Here is an 18,039-nt window from a genome sequence, read left to right as displayed (position 1 = left end):
ATGCCCCTTTAAAGAGAGGAAGCTCATCCACTTAAATGATGGAGGACAGAGTGTGAATAGAAAATAAGTCATTGGATGTTTTCCTGCACATCAAATATAAAGAGAGCACAGCAGTGTTGTGTTGAGGGACAATACACCAGATAAACGATGATGAGTCTTTTCAGTAGCCATTCATCTTCCAAATCACCTCAAGTTTAACCTCACTGAATGCACAAGGCTTCATGAAGAATTTTTGAAACCACAAAAACTATACAATATATATCTGAATAAAAAATCATGATATTTCTGAATGGCAAAGTTTAACATTTTAAAGACACAAATTCTTGCCAATTAGTTCTCAGTCTATACAATTCCAACATAAATTGCATCAGGATATTTTTAAGAACTTGACAATCTTATTCTAAAATTTATTTTAAGATCCAGGAATCACTTTGTCGGTCTTGAAGCATCCACACTTGAATCCACAAGCAGACCACCCGGTGGGGAGCAGCAGGAGGCCTCCCAGCCCTCTGACGTGGCATGAGGGACCCACCCTCCCCAGCTGCACCCTGAAATCAGCTGCCACCTTTGTGTCATGCCCAAGGGTGTGCTCGTTCCCAGCCAGAGGTTCGCACAGCAGGGCTCCTAGGGTGAGCTTGTCTCTGGGGACACAGCATAAGTCTAAAGTCACTTTGGCCTTGGCATCCTCCGGGCACCTTGCTGCACTCACCTTATAGCCTTGGCCAGCCCAGCCTGTCCTTGGTGTCTCCTGTACTTGAGGCCAAGGTGGCACTGTGGTCTGTCTGGGTGCTCCCCAGCACTATAGAACACAAGCATTTCTTAATCACTGACTTCCTGCCCTACCTCCGTCTGGGTTTCTGCTTCTTGTTGAATCTGAATCTAACACACAGGACATAGTTACCGATTTCTTTAAAGATCGGCACAGCACTAGTACAGAAGCCAGTAGATGAATGCAACAGAAACGGCTGGGCACCCCTGCTTGACCACACCTGATAGGGCACAGAAGGACCAGGTTCAGTGGGGATGAGCAGATCAAGGTTCAGTGAGGATGAGCAGACCGCTTCCTGAATGTGCTGAGGGAAACTGATCTGATATAGAATGAAAGATAAAACTGATGCTCTCGTACATAAAATGAATTACAGATTAAATAAAACACTAAATGTGAAAGGAAAAAAATTGTGATAAGGGGCTGTAGAAGACTTTGCAAAAAAGATCCTAAAGTCTCAAATCACAAGGCAAATTGGTCCATCAAAATGAAGAATTAAGGGCTCAGCAGTAGAGCATTCACCTAGCACATTCAAGGCCCTAGGTTCGATCCTCAGCACCACATAAAACAATAAATAAATAAACAAAAGTATTGTATAAAAAACAAATACCAATTCTTCCCTAAAAAAAAAAAACATGAAGAATTAATTACATGGGTGAAAATAGTTGCAATGCCTAGAAGAAAGAGTCAGGATATATAAGAAACCTTTATAAATCTGAAATAAAGAGGAGGGAAAGAAGAAAAGAAGTATGGAAGGGAGGAGGGAAGGAAAGAAGGAAGGAAGGAAGGAAGGAAGGAAGGAAGGAAGGAAGGAAGGGAGGGAGGAAGGGAGGGAGGGAGGAAGGAAGGAAGGGCCGGCAAAGGAAGGTGGCAAGTCACAGGAAGGGAGCCCTGAATGAGTAATGAGGTAAGACTTGAGCATTCATCAAATTGGATGAACTAGAAATCATGTGATACTAAATTCTAGTAAGATTATGGGGAGCCAGAACTCCGACATACTGTTGACAGGAGTGCAGACACCATCCCAGAGAGCCACCCAATAGTACTTATCAACCCAGGCAAGCGCTGTCCCATGGCCCATCATACCACGCCCGAGCATGTCCCCTAGCACCTGCAGATGTGTTTGAAGAGTTGGAAGCCACCTGATGTCCAAACACTAGGGAAACAGATGTGCTCTTGGCAATAGTGGCAATAAACCACCACAAACTAACTGTACCTCTGTGACGACATCTTGAAATCATAAGTTTGAGAATAAGTTAGAATGAAAAGTATCGCACCTAGCACTTATGTAAATTAAGGGCACACACACACACACACACACACACTAGCTCAGTAACACTGCATTTTATGGGGATCATTATATAGACAAAAACGTATCAAAATATTAAAGAACACATCAATGGTGGGCAGTAGAATAGCAGCAGGGATCTGGAAGAAAACAGAAAATATGAAACATAATTGGACCTGGGGCAGACTTGTTTTCATGGATGCCGTATATGGTGGAACAGAGGGTCTCAACTCCTAACAGGCGAGGTCCAGAGGAGGACTTAGGGGCAAGGGGAAATGAGCAGGTTTCTACACACAGTTCCCCTTAGCCCTTTGCCTTCTGTCTTCCGAAGCCTGTTCATGCTTCTAATCACTGTAACGTGCAGATCTAAGAATTCAACAAAACCCCCAAATCTCATGTTGAACTACACTGTACTTGAACTCATTTTCTACTGTTTCTAATAAATTATGACAAATTTAGGAGCTTAAAGCAACATACATCGACTGCTCCCAGTTTTCACAGGTGAGGAGTCTGTCCATGGGTTCAGCTGGACGATCTGTTTGTGGTCTTATTAGGCTAAAGTCAAGGTGTCAGTCACAGCTATGATCTTGTCTGAAGTTAAGGGCTTCCTTCCTTTCTCTCTCTGACTGTGGCAGAGATGGGTTCCTGTGGCATAGGACTGAAGCTAGGCCCCAGAGGCACTGCTCTTTCCCACCACGCCACTCCACACAGTATGGCTCTTTGCTCCTTCGAGGCCAATAGTCCAAGCAAGCAGTTTGATGAGGTCGGCCCACACAAGATGATCTCTTTTTTGATTAACTCAGTGGAATGATTAAAGACCCTAATTCATCTACAAAATCTCTCCACCCTTGCTACCTAGCCTAATCACAGAAACTATCCTTTTGAGATCATAGGGCCAATATTCACTCAACCATTTGACAAAATGTTAGTGGCATATCTATCATGTTCCAGGTACTGACAAAGTACTTGGGGATGGGGAAAGAAAAGGCGAATGAAAGATAGCTCTTGGCCATAAGGATTTAATTAAAATAAAAAATAAAGGAAGAAAATTGGGCTTAGAGTCTGAATTCTGACACCAAATTGAGTTCAAATCCTATTTATCTTTCTTTCTTCTTCCATATTTTTATTGGTGCTTACAGTTGTACACAACAGTGGGAAGTGTCGTTACATATTCACACATGCCACAATATGACAATATTGTCCCCAATACAGAAAAAAAATACTGGACAATATTGGGACAATGGGGAATGATATGACTGGTCATATCATTCCCCAGTAGAGTAGAGGAAAGGGACCAGGAAGAGAGAGAGGTGAAATACAAACCTCATTTTTAATGCTCTAAAGACATCTATGAAATTTAAGTTTAAAATATTTCAATTCTGGACACCCCCCTCTGCTTTTTTTAAGCAAGACAACTTAGGGAACACTCGCATGTGAAAAATGAAGCACAGCATTGGGCAGAAGACAGGTGAGTGCTGCAGGCCACAGTTCCCCTCCAGGGCATCCCAACAGCTCCCCACATCCAGCCAAAGCATCTCTTTAGGGTCTGTGGACAGAACCCCAGGCCCAGGGTGTGGACAAGGTGATAACTGCAAATCCAAAAAGATGCTCCTGGGTCCCAGGACCTTTCAATAAAGGAGCCAATCGGAGATAGTAAGGCCTTCCCGAGGACATGGAGAGCCTGCCTAGATTTACCTCTCACTGTGTCTGCAATAAGCAGAGTGTGAGAAGCTATTGTAAACAAAGAAAAGCCCACAAGAACAGAGTCACAAAAGCCCAATAAGCATGGCTTTTAATCAGGGGGAAGAAAGAAGGCCAGACAAGCAGGAGCATGTGGCCAGGGATACAGAGAACCACAGGGAATCAGCCTGACACTGTGTTAGATATGGCTTGGGCAGTATTTGCAGCATTGATTTGCCACTTAGGAGGAAAACCTGAAATGCATAAAGCACTTTGCATTAATCCAACAAAAAGTGTAAAGTAACCTCAGGTAACCTCAGGTGACCATCTGCCCAAGGGCTTGGAAATCTGAGGCTCACTCTGAAACTTAGGTGCCTGATCCTTTGCCAATGCTGTCCTTAACTTAGGGTGTGAAAAGGAGCTGGCCCCAGGCCACCCCCACTGTCCAGCTCCTGCTAGACTTCCAGCAATCAGGCAGTCCCTGCTGGCCACAGAGGGCACATGGCTGGCTGCAGGGTGAGGCTGAGCCAGGTGAGAGGACCCTCTGCAGAGCACTTATCTACAAGTAGTAGGGACAGGCAGTTGGCAGCTCTCAGCTGTGAGAAAAAGCACTGCTGATGTCACAAACCTAACTACTGGGGTCCTTCTCTTCCTGCTGGTGACCCCAGGCCACTGACTCCAGAGAGAGTTGGGGAGAGGCCCACAGCTCTTCACCTGGTACCTGTGCTCCACTCAGTGGACACACCTTGAACACCTTGCCTTCAGTAATGGATCCTAGCGCCCCCTTCAGGAAAGGCCTGGAAGCACAGCCAGTCTCCTGGAGCCGGCCACCTGACACCCAGGGCTGAGGCTGTCAGAAGGATGGACAAGTGGGTTCTGCCTTTACAAGCTTATCATCAACCTAATAACAATCACTCATTCAAATGTCAAAACAGCCCTTTTGCAGAGCACCATTTCATAGTGTAATACAAAAATACCAAGTTGGGAGGGGGACCAGGGCAGGAGGGCAAAAGGAGGATCCCTTTCATTTCTAACTGCCCCAGCACTGTGTGGTCCTTAACCTTGGCTGCATTTTGAAATCACAGGGGGCTTGAAAACAATGATGTGTGGCTCCAGCCAGAGCTTCTGCCAGAGTCAACCAGTCTAAGGCAGGGCCTTGGCACCGGAATACACAAGACCCCCTGGGAAACTTCTGTGTGCGTCTAGGGTTGAGAGCCACCAATGAAGGCAATTCCAACAGGGTGGGGCTCAGACTGGGGGCCACAAGCTGAATACCAATGAAGGAGCCAGGGCCACGTCCCTGATCTGGGAGATGTGTAGGTGACAGATGGAATGGGCCAGTCCTTTGACTGGTGCAGTAGGAACAGGACAGAGATGGAGATGGTGGGCATGGTCACCGCTGTGTTGTGAAGGGTGCTGCCTGAGTGACAGGATGGAAGGGGCCAGGAGGGAGCTTTATGTGTCTTCATTCTTGAACCAAAGATTCTTGGGTTATTTCTACCCCTGGAGGTGGGGGGAGATCCAGTGGAAAGAGAGCATCAAAAACAGGAGAGGGTACTAACCTCCCAAAGCCCTGCAGGGACAAGGGGATGGGGGTCTGGACCAGGGGAGGAGGGGAGGAATCACAGGAAAGGAACCAGATCTCCTGAGCATCACCTCTGCCAGGCTAAGTATGTCACACGCACCATCTCATGGAACCCTATCAGCACTGGGGCACTTATAACTCAGGATTCCTGGGTCTCAACTGACTGTATTAATGATGTCCCCAAATCCAGTGCCCCCAAAGATCACAGTGACCAAAAATGTCTACTGGCAGGCCCAACTTGACTTACTGTGGAAAGAAGTAGCTGAAAGAAACAAGAGGTTCAGTTTGAAGAAAATGACTGACAGAATCAGCCCAAACGTGAGCTAGGGATGTATGCACCAGTCCAGAAAGGCCCGGTGTCCCCAGGTACCTGATGGCCATGTTGTACGCTGCGGTTCCTAGAGGTCTCCTCCCCAGGATGCACAGGGCGAAGGACAGGGTCACCAGAGGAGAATCCTCGTCACTGTCTAGGGCCTTTGAAGGCTGAAAAAGAGCAAGGTATGAACTCAGCTTCCACACAGGCTCCAGAGGCAGCAGCAGTCCCCCAGGTGTGGAGCCAGAGGGGACCTTAGGTGGCCACGTGGTCACCCAGGCCCCTCCAACATGACCCTGCCCAGGAGCTTGGCTTCCTGGACAAGTTTCACTTGTGGTCCGACAAGGAAAAAAATAAGAATGGGGAAGTTCCTTTCAGAGAGAAACCTTTTCAGTTGTGGGCTTTTGATCGAACGCTCTGAGGTGTCCAATGCAGCACTTCAGGTCAAGGAGATGGCAGTGCTTACAGGGGACACCCCTGAGCTCTCCACAAACCCCACACAGAGGGCCTTCTCCTGTCTCTCGGGGAGGGCCCTGGGAATGGCAGGAATCCACCATCCACAGCTGAGTTTCAAGAGTGGTCTAAATCAGTTTTAATAGGGGCACCGAGGACACTGAAGCCAAGCCACCTTGATGAGGAAGCTGAGACAAACAACTGAGGAGCAGAGAAGCCACAGCATCGTGACAGCCTGGCCAGCAGAGGCAAAGCCTGGATTGAGAATCGCCACATTTGTCTCACTTGGAGAAAGCACGGTCTGCCTCTTGCCTTCTCTGTCACCACTCATTCAAAATCTAGGGCCTGGGCCAGGGGTATGGCTCCTCGACCCTCCAACATCCTGTCACTATCACAGAGGCTGACCGCTGCACCGGCCTTGAACATAGCGCAAAGGGACAACATACCTTCCAGACCTTTCGCCAGAGGCAAGATACATTCATTTCCCAGTTAGTGTGGCTTCACTGTTCCATTAACATTGACAAAGTATGTTTTTCCCTCTCCTCTATTCTACCCTGGGGTGTGAGAAGGGGCACCGTGACGGCCTGGTCCCTGCCATGTGCCGGGTCCAGCATCAGCCCCGCTACCTGCTCTCTCTTTCCGGCGCAGTACTGAATCCACTCCAGGTACACGTTGCAGTAGCTGGCCCTGGTGATGCCCTGCAGACACGGCACATAGTCGTCGTCCACATTCACATTGAGCATCACCAGGTCCCGCTCGATGTGGTGCCACTGTGAGAAGGGATGCAGGGACTTGAGCAGGGACTCGTTCTCCACCCAGGAGGGCAGCTTGGGCGAGGCGGCCATGTAGTATATGATGCTCTGCAGAGAGAGGGGTTCCCAGCGCTCAAGTTAGTCTTTGTTTTTTGTTTCTTTCTCTTTTTTTTTTGTACTGGGAATTGAACCCAGGGTGCTTTACCACTGAGCCACATCCCCAGACCCCCTTTCTATTTTTTGAGACAGGGCCTCCTTAAGTTGCTGAGGCTGGCTTTGAATTGTGAACCTCCTGCCTCAGCCTCCTGAGTCACAGGTGTCCCCCACAGGGCCCGGCTCTCAAGACATTCTAATGCCAGGAGGATGTTCTCAGACTTCCTTAGATCTCAGAAAGTAAGTCGACTCGGGTAAGTACAAGCCATGAAATCCCCACACATGGCATCATTGATGTGTCTGCTGGGTTTAATGCACAGAGCCTGAGACATTCTAGAATGTTCTCTTCCCAGACATTCCAGGAAAGGGAAGGTGAGAACTTAATGCTAACAGAAGACCACAGCGGGGTTTCTGTGATTAGAGACAGCCGGCCCTGCTTCTCTGAGTGCAGCAAGGAAGGCGTCCTTTGCCTGGGCTCCTGCTGGCTGCGAGGACACCAGGCCAGGCCACCCTTCCTCCAGGAACTGAAACCACACAGTTCTTATGACTGGTTGAGAGGATGGAGCTTGTAACACATATGTACCTTAACCCTGACACCCAGGAGTGGACATCTGTGATGTCACGAGCAGCCCTTGTCCCCAGGATGGACACTGTGCTTGTGAGTCCCAGTGGGGACAGAGCTGCCCTTAGGCTTATTATTTTGAGTCACAGTTTTATGAAAAGCTGTCTTGTGGTTTCTGGAACTCACTCTTCAAAAAGGCCAGTCCTTGGCCTGAGGAAATAACCCTGTGACAGAACCTGGGCCCTACGGGGCAGCAGACCTGGGCATGCTGAAGAGCCACATCCAACATGCACAGAATTTCCTTTATTTCTTTTTTGTGCCCGGGATTGAGCCCCCCCCCCCCACAGGGCTGGTGCTATCTGTGGTTTCAGGCGTCTCCTGGGGTTCAGAGCAATCTTCTGTGACAACAGCAATGCCCAGGCCTACGCCCAGGCCCCAGGCTCAGCTTCTACATGAATATTAATTACAAAGGAAGAATAGAGATTGGCCCCTGTGAACACATGGCCCTGCGACCATCTGGTCTAGTCCCCACCTGCCCAGCCATGCCCTAGGTAGGCGCAGATGGAAGGCACTGCCTGGTTTGCCTTTCACCCGTTTTTAGGGAGGAATTAAGAGAGCCCACAAGGATGAGGTCAGAGTGGTTCCTGAGGACCCTGGACTGCAGAGGTCAGAGCCTGCCCCAGGCCTGGCCACCCTTCAGAGCTGATGTGGAGCCCACCCGGCTCCCTGCGGCTCCCGAGCACAGCACCTGGGGCCCATGTCCCCCTCATCCCAGCAGGAAGCCTGTCGTGGGAAGTTCTGTGGAGGCTCTCCATGGTGGCAGTGAAGGAGCCCTCATCTGAGCTGCACAGGGGCCTGCGGGACCCGCCCACTGTGCCTGCCACACCAGGGCTGCTCCGGGTTCATCATCACCGATGGGCACAGTCCACCCAGCTGCTTTTTTTAGCATTTCCTCCAGGGCACTGGGCCTCATGCCTCAGTGTGCACAGCAAGTGAGAAGCTGCCCAGAAACAAGGCAGCGGGCAGGCGGGGCCCTTGCAGGAGGCTGGTTCATGACACCAAGAGGGTTTCAAGCACTCACAGATCAAGAAGGATGGAGGGGACACCAGGGAAAACCTCCTGTTGTCAGGGAGGAGGTAACTTCAAATACACTCATGGAGGGTGGGAGAAAGGACCCAGGTTATGGGAAGATAAAACAATCCTTTTGTGTGAAGGAATTACTTCAAAGTCTTCTCCTTTTTCAATTTGCCTGTCCAGCAAGAAGATAATAAAAAGGACAAGGCCAAGCTCTCAAACCTTGGAACAGTTCAGAGCTATGGAGACAGCGCTCTGCTGGCCACGCAACTGGGCTCTGCCTTCCCCAAGAGCTGCTGCCGCCGCTCAGTGTGCCCCACCTCTGCAGCCCTCCTCCATCCATGCCTGGCAACCAGTACCATTGTGAGCTGCCACCCTGGAAGGGCAGCAAGGCCCCCAGAGCTGTGTCCAGTAGTGGCCTCCAGGCACGGGCCATGCAGTGTCCACACGAATGAGCAGGAAGCCGTGAGGCCAGGACGTCTGTCCACCCCTCCCCACCCTGCTGAGTGCTGATGGTGTAACCTGAGCACAGATATGTCTGCACTCATTCCTGAGCCTAGAGGTGTTCAAACCACTGAGGAAACAAACAGACAAACAACAAAACCAAGGCCCAGGTCCACCCCAGGCCCACAGCGTCAGAACTTCCAGATGAACTTGAGAGTCCACAGGGGGAGCCCGATGCTGGGGTCCATCCTGGCTCCTGAGAAGTGCCTTGTGAGAACAGTGTGCCTCTCCCACCCAGAGAGAGGAGGTCTTCACTCTCTTTTCTTAGATAAGAGAGCCAAGGGTCTTGTTTCCCCACAAGCCACTGATTTCCTGGCAGGGTCTGGGGCTTCCTCAGCTCCCTCTGTTTGCACCATACCTGGATTTGTCTGTCAGATGGTGATGGTCATCTGAAGAAGCACAGGGGTGGGGCACCTGCCCAGGGTCAGGAGAGGAGGTTAGTGAATGCCAAGTTCATACAAGGAGGGAGGAAGCCTCCGTTAGCAGGACTAGACATGTAGCCCAAATCCTCAGGGGCAGCTGGGAGGCCTGGTCTCCCATGTGTGGCAACTTGCAGGTCCCGTGGTGTGGAGTTTGCCAGTCCACACGTCTGGCCCATGGGAAGGTCATCTGTAGGCACCACAGGGTAGAAACAGGGTTTGGGCGCCCTGGAATGTGCTTCCCTTGGGAGCCCTTCCTGCCCATCCTGCTGCCTCCTAAGAACTAAAGGAGGGTGCAGGGGACACTCTCCTGGAGGGAGACGACAGAGGGGCATAGGGAACTCTCTCCTGGAGAGAGACGACAGAGGTGGCTGGTTGCCACTTATCCTCTTCCATAAACACACAGGTTCACTCGGGCTCAAGGATGCCCACAGCACACTTTCCAGACCTTTTTGTGTCAACAGTCTGGCAAGGGGCACAGCAGGGCAGCTGTGGCAACTTCTGGGAGCCTGTCTAGGGGCACCTGGCCCCTTTAGGCCCTGCACTGGTACCTTGGAACATGTACATACTTAAAAGGTGGGGGTGGGAGCCAGGGGGACCCTGGTGGCTAAGGACCCCTGGGGTAGAGCTGCTGGCTCAGCTCCGTCTGTGTATGAGAGGGAGGCTTCCCACGTGTATGTGCCACCGCCAAGTCCAACACCTGGCACCCCAAGTCTGCTGGACTGGCTGCAAGGAAAGCTCCTGGCAGCATCCTTCTTAAGGGGGACCTGGGGGAAGCTGACCACACAATGGCAGAGTTCCAGGCCAGAACTGCCTGAGCCGCCTCCCTGACTTTCCTGGATGACCCAAGGTCAGACTCAGCACTTAGTATTGCAGGAAGTTTGGATCTGAAGTCCTGCACTCTGTTGCATGCACTCCAGGAGTTGGAGCAGGGTTGCTGCTCACACCCTACCACGGAGCAGGTGCTGCAGACAGGCCGTGTGGGAAGGAGGAGCAGCCGGCCCTCCCCACACCAAAGGCCACCTCTGTCCCCAGTACACTGCAGCCTCCGCAGCGGACACTGGGACCCCTCAGAGCAGCTGTTCCAAACTTCTGAACATGGCCCTCTGCAGTGGTTGAGACTGCAGGGCTCCCGGTATCTCTTTGGTCTGTATCCCCTCATCTCACCTGGCCCAGCCTCTGTGGGTAGGGTAGGGGGAGTTTTGTCTGTAGTGATTCTGCTGCTTCCTTGGATTGACTTGTGGTGCCCTCTGTGGCCTGTGCAGGGCTCCCCCCATGCATGTCCCTGCAGTCCCCACCCCTTAAAAGGGACCAGCACCAAGACTTCTCCGCCACGCTGCTCTGGCTTATCCCTGTGCCTTCAGAAAACGTCTCAGCCCAGCTAGACTGCCTCCTCACTCATCCCAGGACTCTCCTCCAGGAGACTCAGCCCAAACTGTACGTTTTCTAAGCAACTGAAAAAAGATGTTATTGTTCTCCACAGGAGTGAGGAGGAATTTTAATCAGGAGCTTAAAAACAATTTCTAGTTCTACAGTGGACAGTCTGCAGAATGTCACACATGACACCGTGACTCAATTAGATTGATAATCACCACCATGTGCACACCTTGCAGCTTGGTGAGAAAGCAGGCGCCTTTGAGTGCCATGCCCCAGGCTGAGGCAGGCTGCGGCCACAGGCTCACCAGCCCCTGCAGGAACCCTCACGAGAAGCATCGAGAAGCCTCCTGCCCAAAGCCAGCCTGACCTCGGATATGGAGCAGGGGACAAATTGCACCAGTGAGTTCTCCCAAGAGCTCTCGGGAGCTGCTCACACCCACCACCACCACCATCACCGGGTACCCCGCCCAGTACCCGCTGGGCACAAGTGTGGGGAAGCGGAGCGGTACCTTGATGTAGTACCGGATGAGGATCCTGCGGAGGTCGAACACCTGCAGCATGGTGGCTGCCTTGTTATCGATGATGCTGTAGCCCTCCAGGATATACTGCGTCCGCGTCACCTCCCAGGCCAGCCAGTGGAGGTGGAAGGCTGCGTTGCAGGAGAGCAGGTGGGGCAAGTGGCCAGGCTTGCAGCAGCAGCAGCCCCTGTCGTCCTCGTCACCCTCCATGATGGCTTCCACCTCCCGCTGCTGGCAGTAGGTTCCTGCCAAGCACAAGCAGTGAGAAGTCAGAGGAGAAGTCACACGGGGACCTTCCTGCAGCATGGACCTCCTCTGGCCTTCACGTGGGGAGGATGCCAAGGGGGGCCGTAGAACCAAGACGCTCACGTTTAGTTCAAAGCACAGCCCAGCGGGCACAATTTTCAGCGCCATTGACCCTCATGTCCTCCACAGCCACTCTGATTCCCACCTACTCCCTGTCTTTTTGTACAGGGGGAGTCGTGCTCTCATGGACACCAAGGCTGAATGAAGGACAGTGACTGCCTTGACCTGTAGGCCGTCCCTGAGCAGACAGGAAGCTAGGAAGGTGGCAGGTGGAGGAGTCTGGAGCCAGGAGTGTGCTCCAGTGTCACCAGGAAGGAGGCCCCAGAAGGGAGCTGCTGCCAAGCCCTGAGGTGGACCGTCTACCCATGCTGCAGACCAGGATGGGGAGGACGGGGTGCCTTCCAGAGGACCCCCTTCCAGGCACGGGATGAAGTGGCAGTTGTGAGCAGCCTTGGAAACCACATGCTCCCTCCCCTTCAACATTGTCATCAGGCCTGAGAGGAGGCAGACAGAGCAAGCCGAACCCCTGGGGATGCTGCACAGCCTTGAATGCAGAATGGGGATCTAGACTGATCTCAGTGGCCGGGCGGCAGACAGACCCAATGCACCCAAGGTCTACAGGAATAAAAGGAGCAGCCCAGCCACACAGTTTATGAAAATGTAGTTCCACATTTAGCAAAAACTTGGATAATTTCACAGACTGTGGGGACCTAAAGTTAGATGTTGAAGAATTACGTGGAATCTGGACAGCAGCTCCGGCCAGAAGACACCTGGCATCCTTCCCTCAAACACTACACAAGAGGGTTGCTGACAAAATGAAATACAGCCAGCTGATCTGACTTGCACTTTTTACATCTTTTCTCCATTAAAAAGTAGATTAGTGCTTATCTGAACTAAATTAATTTCACATTGAGACAGCCAACATGTTTTGGAAGAGTGAAGGTTGTATTTCTGAATAATGACCCAGAAGACCCAGGAACTTTTTGCTTGCAGAGAAGACTCTTGGTCTAATAATGATTGGTTCCAGGATGATCTGCAGAACTTCCCATGAAATTGTGTGCAGATGTGATCCAAGGTTCCAGAGGGTATCACATGACTCATACTTTGAAGTCTTAAGACACAGAGTTTACCCTAAGAGAGAACATTAGCAACTGGGAGGTCAATCAGGAAAATGCCTTGTAGGGATGAGAAGACAGAAAGAGCTGGCAAGACCAGGAAGAGGTACCAACCAAGCCAACTGTAGTCATGGAGATCAAGCCAACAGTCCAGTCTCCCCTCCCTCCCATCCTCTGGAAATCACTGTCCTACATCAGGTCAGCGACTTCCAGCTCCCACGTATGAGGAGAGCATCTCTTTGTGTCTGGCTTCTTTCACTTGGCACGATATCCTCCCACCCATTTGTTTTGTTGCACGTGGCAGGATTTCATTTTTATAGCTGAATAGTATTCCACTGGACATATACACCCCATTTTCTTTGCCTGTTCATCTGTTGATGGGCACCAAGACTGAGTCCATAGCTTGACTACTGCGGGTAGTGCTGTGGTAACCGTGGCGTGCAAGAGTTCCTCTGTGAGCTGACTTTTTTTTCCTTCGGATACATGCCCAGGAGTAGGATAGCCGGATCACAGGGTAATTCTATTTTTAGTTTTTGAGGAGCCTCCATAGTGACCTTGCTAATTTACATTGCCCCTAGCAGAGCATAAGGTGCTATTTCTCTGCATCTTTATCAGCATGTTTTTTTTTGTTTTTTTTTTTTTTTTACAATAGCTGTTATAATGAGTGCTATAGCGTCTCATTGCAGTTTTGATTTGCATTTTGTGGTGGCTAATGACACTGGCACTTTTTCATGTATTTGTGGCTATTTGCATTTCTTCTTTTGAGAAATGCCTGTTCTGATCTTTTGCCTCTTCTTTAATTGGCTGCTTGCTGTTATTGATGGTGCTACTGTTAAGGCCTTCGAGTTCCTCACGTATTCTAGCCATCGAGCCTTGTTCAGATGAATAGTTGACGGATATTTCCTCCTGCTCTGTAGGTTTCCTCCCCGCTCTGTTGATTGTTTCTTTTACTGTGCAGAAGCTTTTTAGTTCACTGTGATCACATTGGTCTCCTTTTGCATTCGTTTCCTGTACCATTAGGTCTCTCCAGAAAATCATTGCCTGCACCAGTGTCTCCTGTGTTTTTCCTAGTGGTTGTGTAGTTTCAGGTCTTGCAGCTGGGTCTTTGCTCCATCTTGAGTTGGTTTTGTGTATGTAGGAGCGAGCTGCCAGGTTTTGATCTTCTGCATAGAGATCAGTTTCCTCAGCAGCAGTCATCAGTAAGGCTGTCCTTATCTAGGGTGTGTTTTGGAGCTTTTGTTGGAATGTGTGGGTTCATTTTTGGAATCTCTGTTCTGTTGCATTGGTCTGTCTGTCTATTTCTGTGTCAATAACATGCTGCTTGGTTGTTATGGTCTCTGGTATCTTGAAATCAGCTATCATGTCACCTCCAGCTCGGCTCTTTTTATTTAAGAGTGCTTTGACTATTTAGAATCTGTTGTGCTTCTATCTGAAGTTTAGGATTGTTCTATTTCAGTGAAGGATGCCGTTGGTATTTTGGTGGGGGTTACACTGAATTGGTAAACCACTTCAGATAGTATGGATATTCCAACAATGCTAATTTTTTCAATCCATGAAAATGGAATTTTCCTTTTTTTTTTTTTCTTTCTCAATTTTTTCATTAGTGTTTTGTGATTTTCAATATAGAGGTCTTTCATTTCCTTGGTTAAATTTTTTTCCTAGGTATTTTTGTTATTATTATTTTTGTAGTTATTGTGAATGAGGTTGCTTTCATGGTTTCATTCTCAACAAGTTTGTTATTGGTGCATAAAAATTACATTGATTTTTGTATGTTGATTTTGTATCCTGCAACCTTCCTGAATTTACCCATCTTGGTGGAATCTTCAGTTTTTCTGTATAGAGAATTGCATCTTCTACAGATTGGGATGTGGTGACTTCCTTCCTCTCTGCATGCTGTTTCTTTCTCTCTCTCTTACCTAAATGCTGCAGCTAAAAACTTCCAATCCTATGTTGAATAAGAGTGGTGAGAGAGGAGACCTTGGTCTTCTTCCAGACCTTGGAGGAAACACTTTCAGCTTTTCCCCATTCAGTACGAAGTTGGCTATGGGTCTGTCACATAAGATATAAAATCCTTGCTGCAATGATTTTTTCCAAGGAATGAAATCTGAGCAATCTAACACAGGCAGGGAGCTCCCCCGACCCAGGGAGCTGAGGATAGAGGACCTGAGCACTCTTTAGAATCAAGGATTCTGTCCCGGGGCAGGAAAGTCTCCCTATGACATGGAAGATGCAGAAGTCTCACTGTGACCTTGAAAGTGACAACCATTTAAAACTTTTAAAGTCTTTCATGATATCATTTCATTTGTTTCCAAACAGCGCTTGATGTCTCTGATGCCAAGAGGCACAGAGGCTTAGGGCTCTCTATCTTAGGGGTGTGATGCCCCCCCCCCGTCTCCCCGTGAGCCTTCTGCATAGTGCTGGGATGCAGCTGACCATGGGCCACCAGAAGGCCGGGCCTGGGCCCCGCCTCACACATCTGCACTTCCAGCATGAAGCGTGAGCTCCTGGCTTTGAGGGTGAGCTGCTTGGAGCTCAGCATGACCCTGCGGTAGCCCTGGGCAATTCATGATCTCAGAAGGAAACACATTTATGTAATAATCTATCTGACACACCCCAAGGTATGTGCCTGTGAATCCCGCCTGCGTTTTCAGAAGTGCTGGCTACACCATAGCTGTGGCTATGTCCACCCTGCAGTCAGGGCCTGCTTGTGCCTGGTGGGCTGCTCACCCTTCCTCTGTCCTGTGATTCCCCTTCTGCCTGGTATATGTAAGACACCTGCCCAGTATCTGCTGCTGGGCCGAGGAAGGCAGCGACCACTTTAAAACTCAGTTCAAATGAACGAACGTCTTTGCAAGACGTTTTGGAACAGCAGTGGACAGCACTAAATGTCACCATGTGGTTGGAGTTTGGGGTTCTCTGTGGATTTCAGTTAGATCCTTTGGGACAACTGAGGTTATTTGGAGCGCCCATATCAGAGAGGGAGGAAGCTCAGGGGGCCAAGAGTCTCCCTCGTCAAAGTGTGCTGTGCATCTGGCTTAAGACAAGGTTCTAGCTGCAGATGGAAGATCCCTGTAGACTCTCAGTGGCCTTTCTGTTGCAGGGCACCAAGGTCAAGGTGCCCTTTGAAGTCCCCAGCACTCCATCATCTCCCTTCACCTCCTCTTGGTAAAGTATGCCCCTAAATTCCAGTCCCCTCCCTTTCACCTGAAGTAGGACAATGGGCGACTGATTCCCCCATCACCGCTGTGTTCCTGAGTCCCTCTTGACCTTGGAGGCTGCAGGGGAGCCTTTCTTGAGTACCTTTTTCTCTACGTTTCCTTAGTACATGAAGATCCCACCGCCTGCCTGTCACCTACAGACATTAGGCTCAGATGTCTCCTGCGCTCTCTGCCTTGACACCCCACACCTCCTTCAGGGATCTGTCTTCTGGCTGAGGCTTCTGAGCCAGGCGACACCTGCTACAGGGTGGTCTGGGATGGAAGGCAAGCACTGGTGGCAGAAGCAAGCTCTCTGGTGCTTCTTCCTACAGGGTACTACTCCCACCATGAGGGCTCCACCTTAATGATCCAGTCACTTCCAGGGTCTGGCCCCAGAGCCATCACCCCTCCATACTCATCAGCACATGAAGCTGGAGGGGGATTTACACTCCTCAAAGCTCTCCCAGCCTTCTGGTTTCCAGAAGCTTCTCTGGAGAAGCACACAGCCAAGACTGGCCCAACTTGGCCACCCCCAGGGGAGCTTTGGCTTTTGCTTTGACGGGTTCCATTGCCCCACACTGAAATGCTAAAACAGCTTGTGCAGTGTTATTGAGGACTTGTCACCATATTGCATGTACTCTCTTTATGAGGATCCTGGGGACAGCCTCTCTCTGGTGCCTTTGCCAGAAATAGCTACGATCTTCCAAGCAGTTGGTTGTTTTGTCCTAAGGACATAAGGAGCCATTTGGTCTGCTCTCTGCGCTGGCTCTGGGAAGCCTGCAGTGAACCCCCACTGCCACCAGTAGCTGGCAGGGTGTGGAGAAGGTGACAGGACCCTGGTGCTGCTTCTGTCTCTCCTCACGTCTTTCTTGTCCCTATTTTTATGTAAATTATCACTTGCTTTCACATGTGGATGCTGTGGTAGATGGACTTTGTTCCTTTTTGGAATCAGATGGGTATAAATAATGTCCGCCCAGCCTGACACTGGCAGATGTGACCCAGCAGCCTGGAGACAGGAATGGAGAAGGAAGAGGCCAGGAGCATCCGTCACAGAGGGGCAGCTGCCCACACCGGCTGCTCAGCAAGCCGCAGGTCTCCTGTGTGGCCAGGCATCTGGGGCCTGCTGGGCACATCCGCTCACACTCTGAGTTCCAGGCTTTAATTAGGCATTCTCGTCAGAGCTAAAGGACTTGAGAGTCTCCCAAAACTAATCAAAAAAATCATGACTACATGGCTTCTCTGCCACACTGACTTAGACCACGAGAACACGGCCACATTCGAGGTGCAGAGGGAAACACGGGAGGCAGCCCTGCCAGCTCAGTGTCACCCCCAGTGCTGTTGAAGGTCCTCACAGTGCAGGAGTGGCTTGACCTTCAGCCTTCCTTCCAAGGAAGGCATTTCTCTGAGCCTCGTGAGCCTTGCTGAGAATGTGAGCCTTGCTTTGCATCTCAACCATAAAACCAGAGTTCCAGCTTACTCCTTCCCAGCGTGATCTTGTACAACCCTTTGCTCCTCAGAGCAGGTCACAGAGACCACCCTGAACTGTGTGTCCCCTGTTGGCATCTATGACTTCTCTGTCATGCCTGCATGGTCCTTCATGGCAGACTGCCCTTCCACTGCCCAGCAGGCCGCTGTGGTGACTCGTGTCACAGGGGTTGGACGTCCACCAGTTCCGTCTTTTCTTGCACACGCAGGACCACGCACACACGTGCTTGGCTGCATACCTGCATTCATCCACACACCTCCAGCCCTCCTGGTCTGCTAAGGTGGCTTGTCCCTGGCTTCCAGCCCAACATGGTCAGTACCAGAGTGGGCTGGAAGATTGCAGAGCAAGAGAACTGACAAGAACTCACATGTCCTGAGCTCTGGAGCTCAGCCAGGCTAGCCGATCCCTTCAAGTGCAAACATCCCGTAGGCCTCTTCCTTGTGTCTCCTGTTTCTGAAAACAGCCTTGCTTCCTCCTTGGAAGAAGACTTT

The 18,039-nt window shown here is 50.4% G+C and overlaps 1 protein-coding gene across 1 annotated transcript in view; it reads right to left on the bottom strand.

Annotated features, from left to right (window-relative positions):
* The window catches only part of LOC308641599 (pecanex-like protein 2), a gene marked incomplete at its 5' end in the record, with an annotated part of 88,022 nt that overhangs the window by 16,557 nt on the left and 53,426 nt on the right, over positions 1 to 18,039 (bottom strand). The window contains 3 exon segments of the mRNA XM_081280267.1: positions 5,690 to 5,802; positions 6,712 to 6,945; positions 11,436 to 11,689. Of these exon segments, the coding sequence (XP_081136393.1) occupies positions 5,690 to 5,802; positions 6,712 to 6,945; positions 11,436 to 11,689 (601 nt within the window).

Source organism: Spermophilus citellus (assembly GCF_964194105.1).
Source record: "Spermophilus citellus genome assembly, chromosome: 2".
NCBI lineage: Eukaryota > Metazoa > Chordata > Mammalia > Rodentia > Sciuridae > Spermophilus > Spermophilus citellus.
The sequence above is the reverse complement of the archived record's forward strand: the minus strand, read 5'-3'. Positions and strand labels throughout refer to the sequence as shown.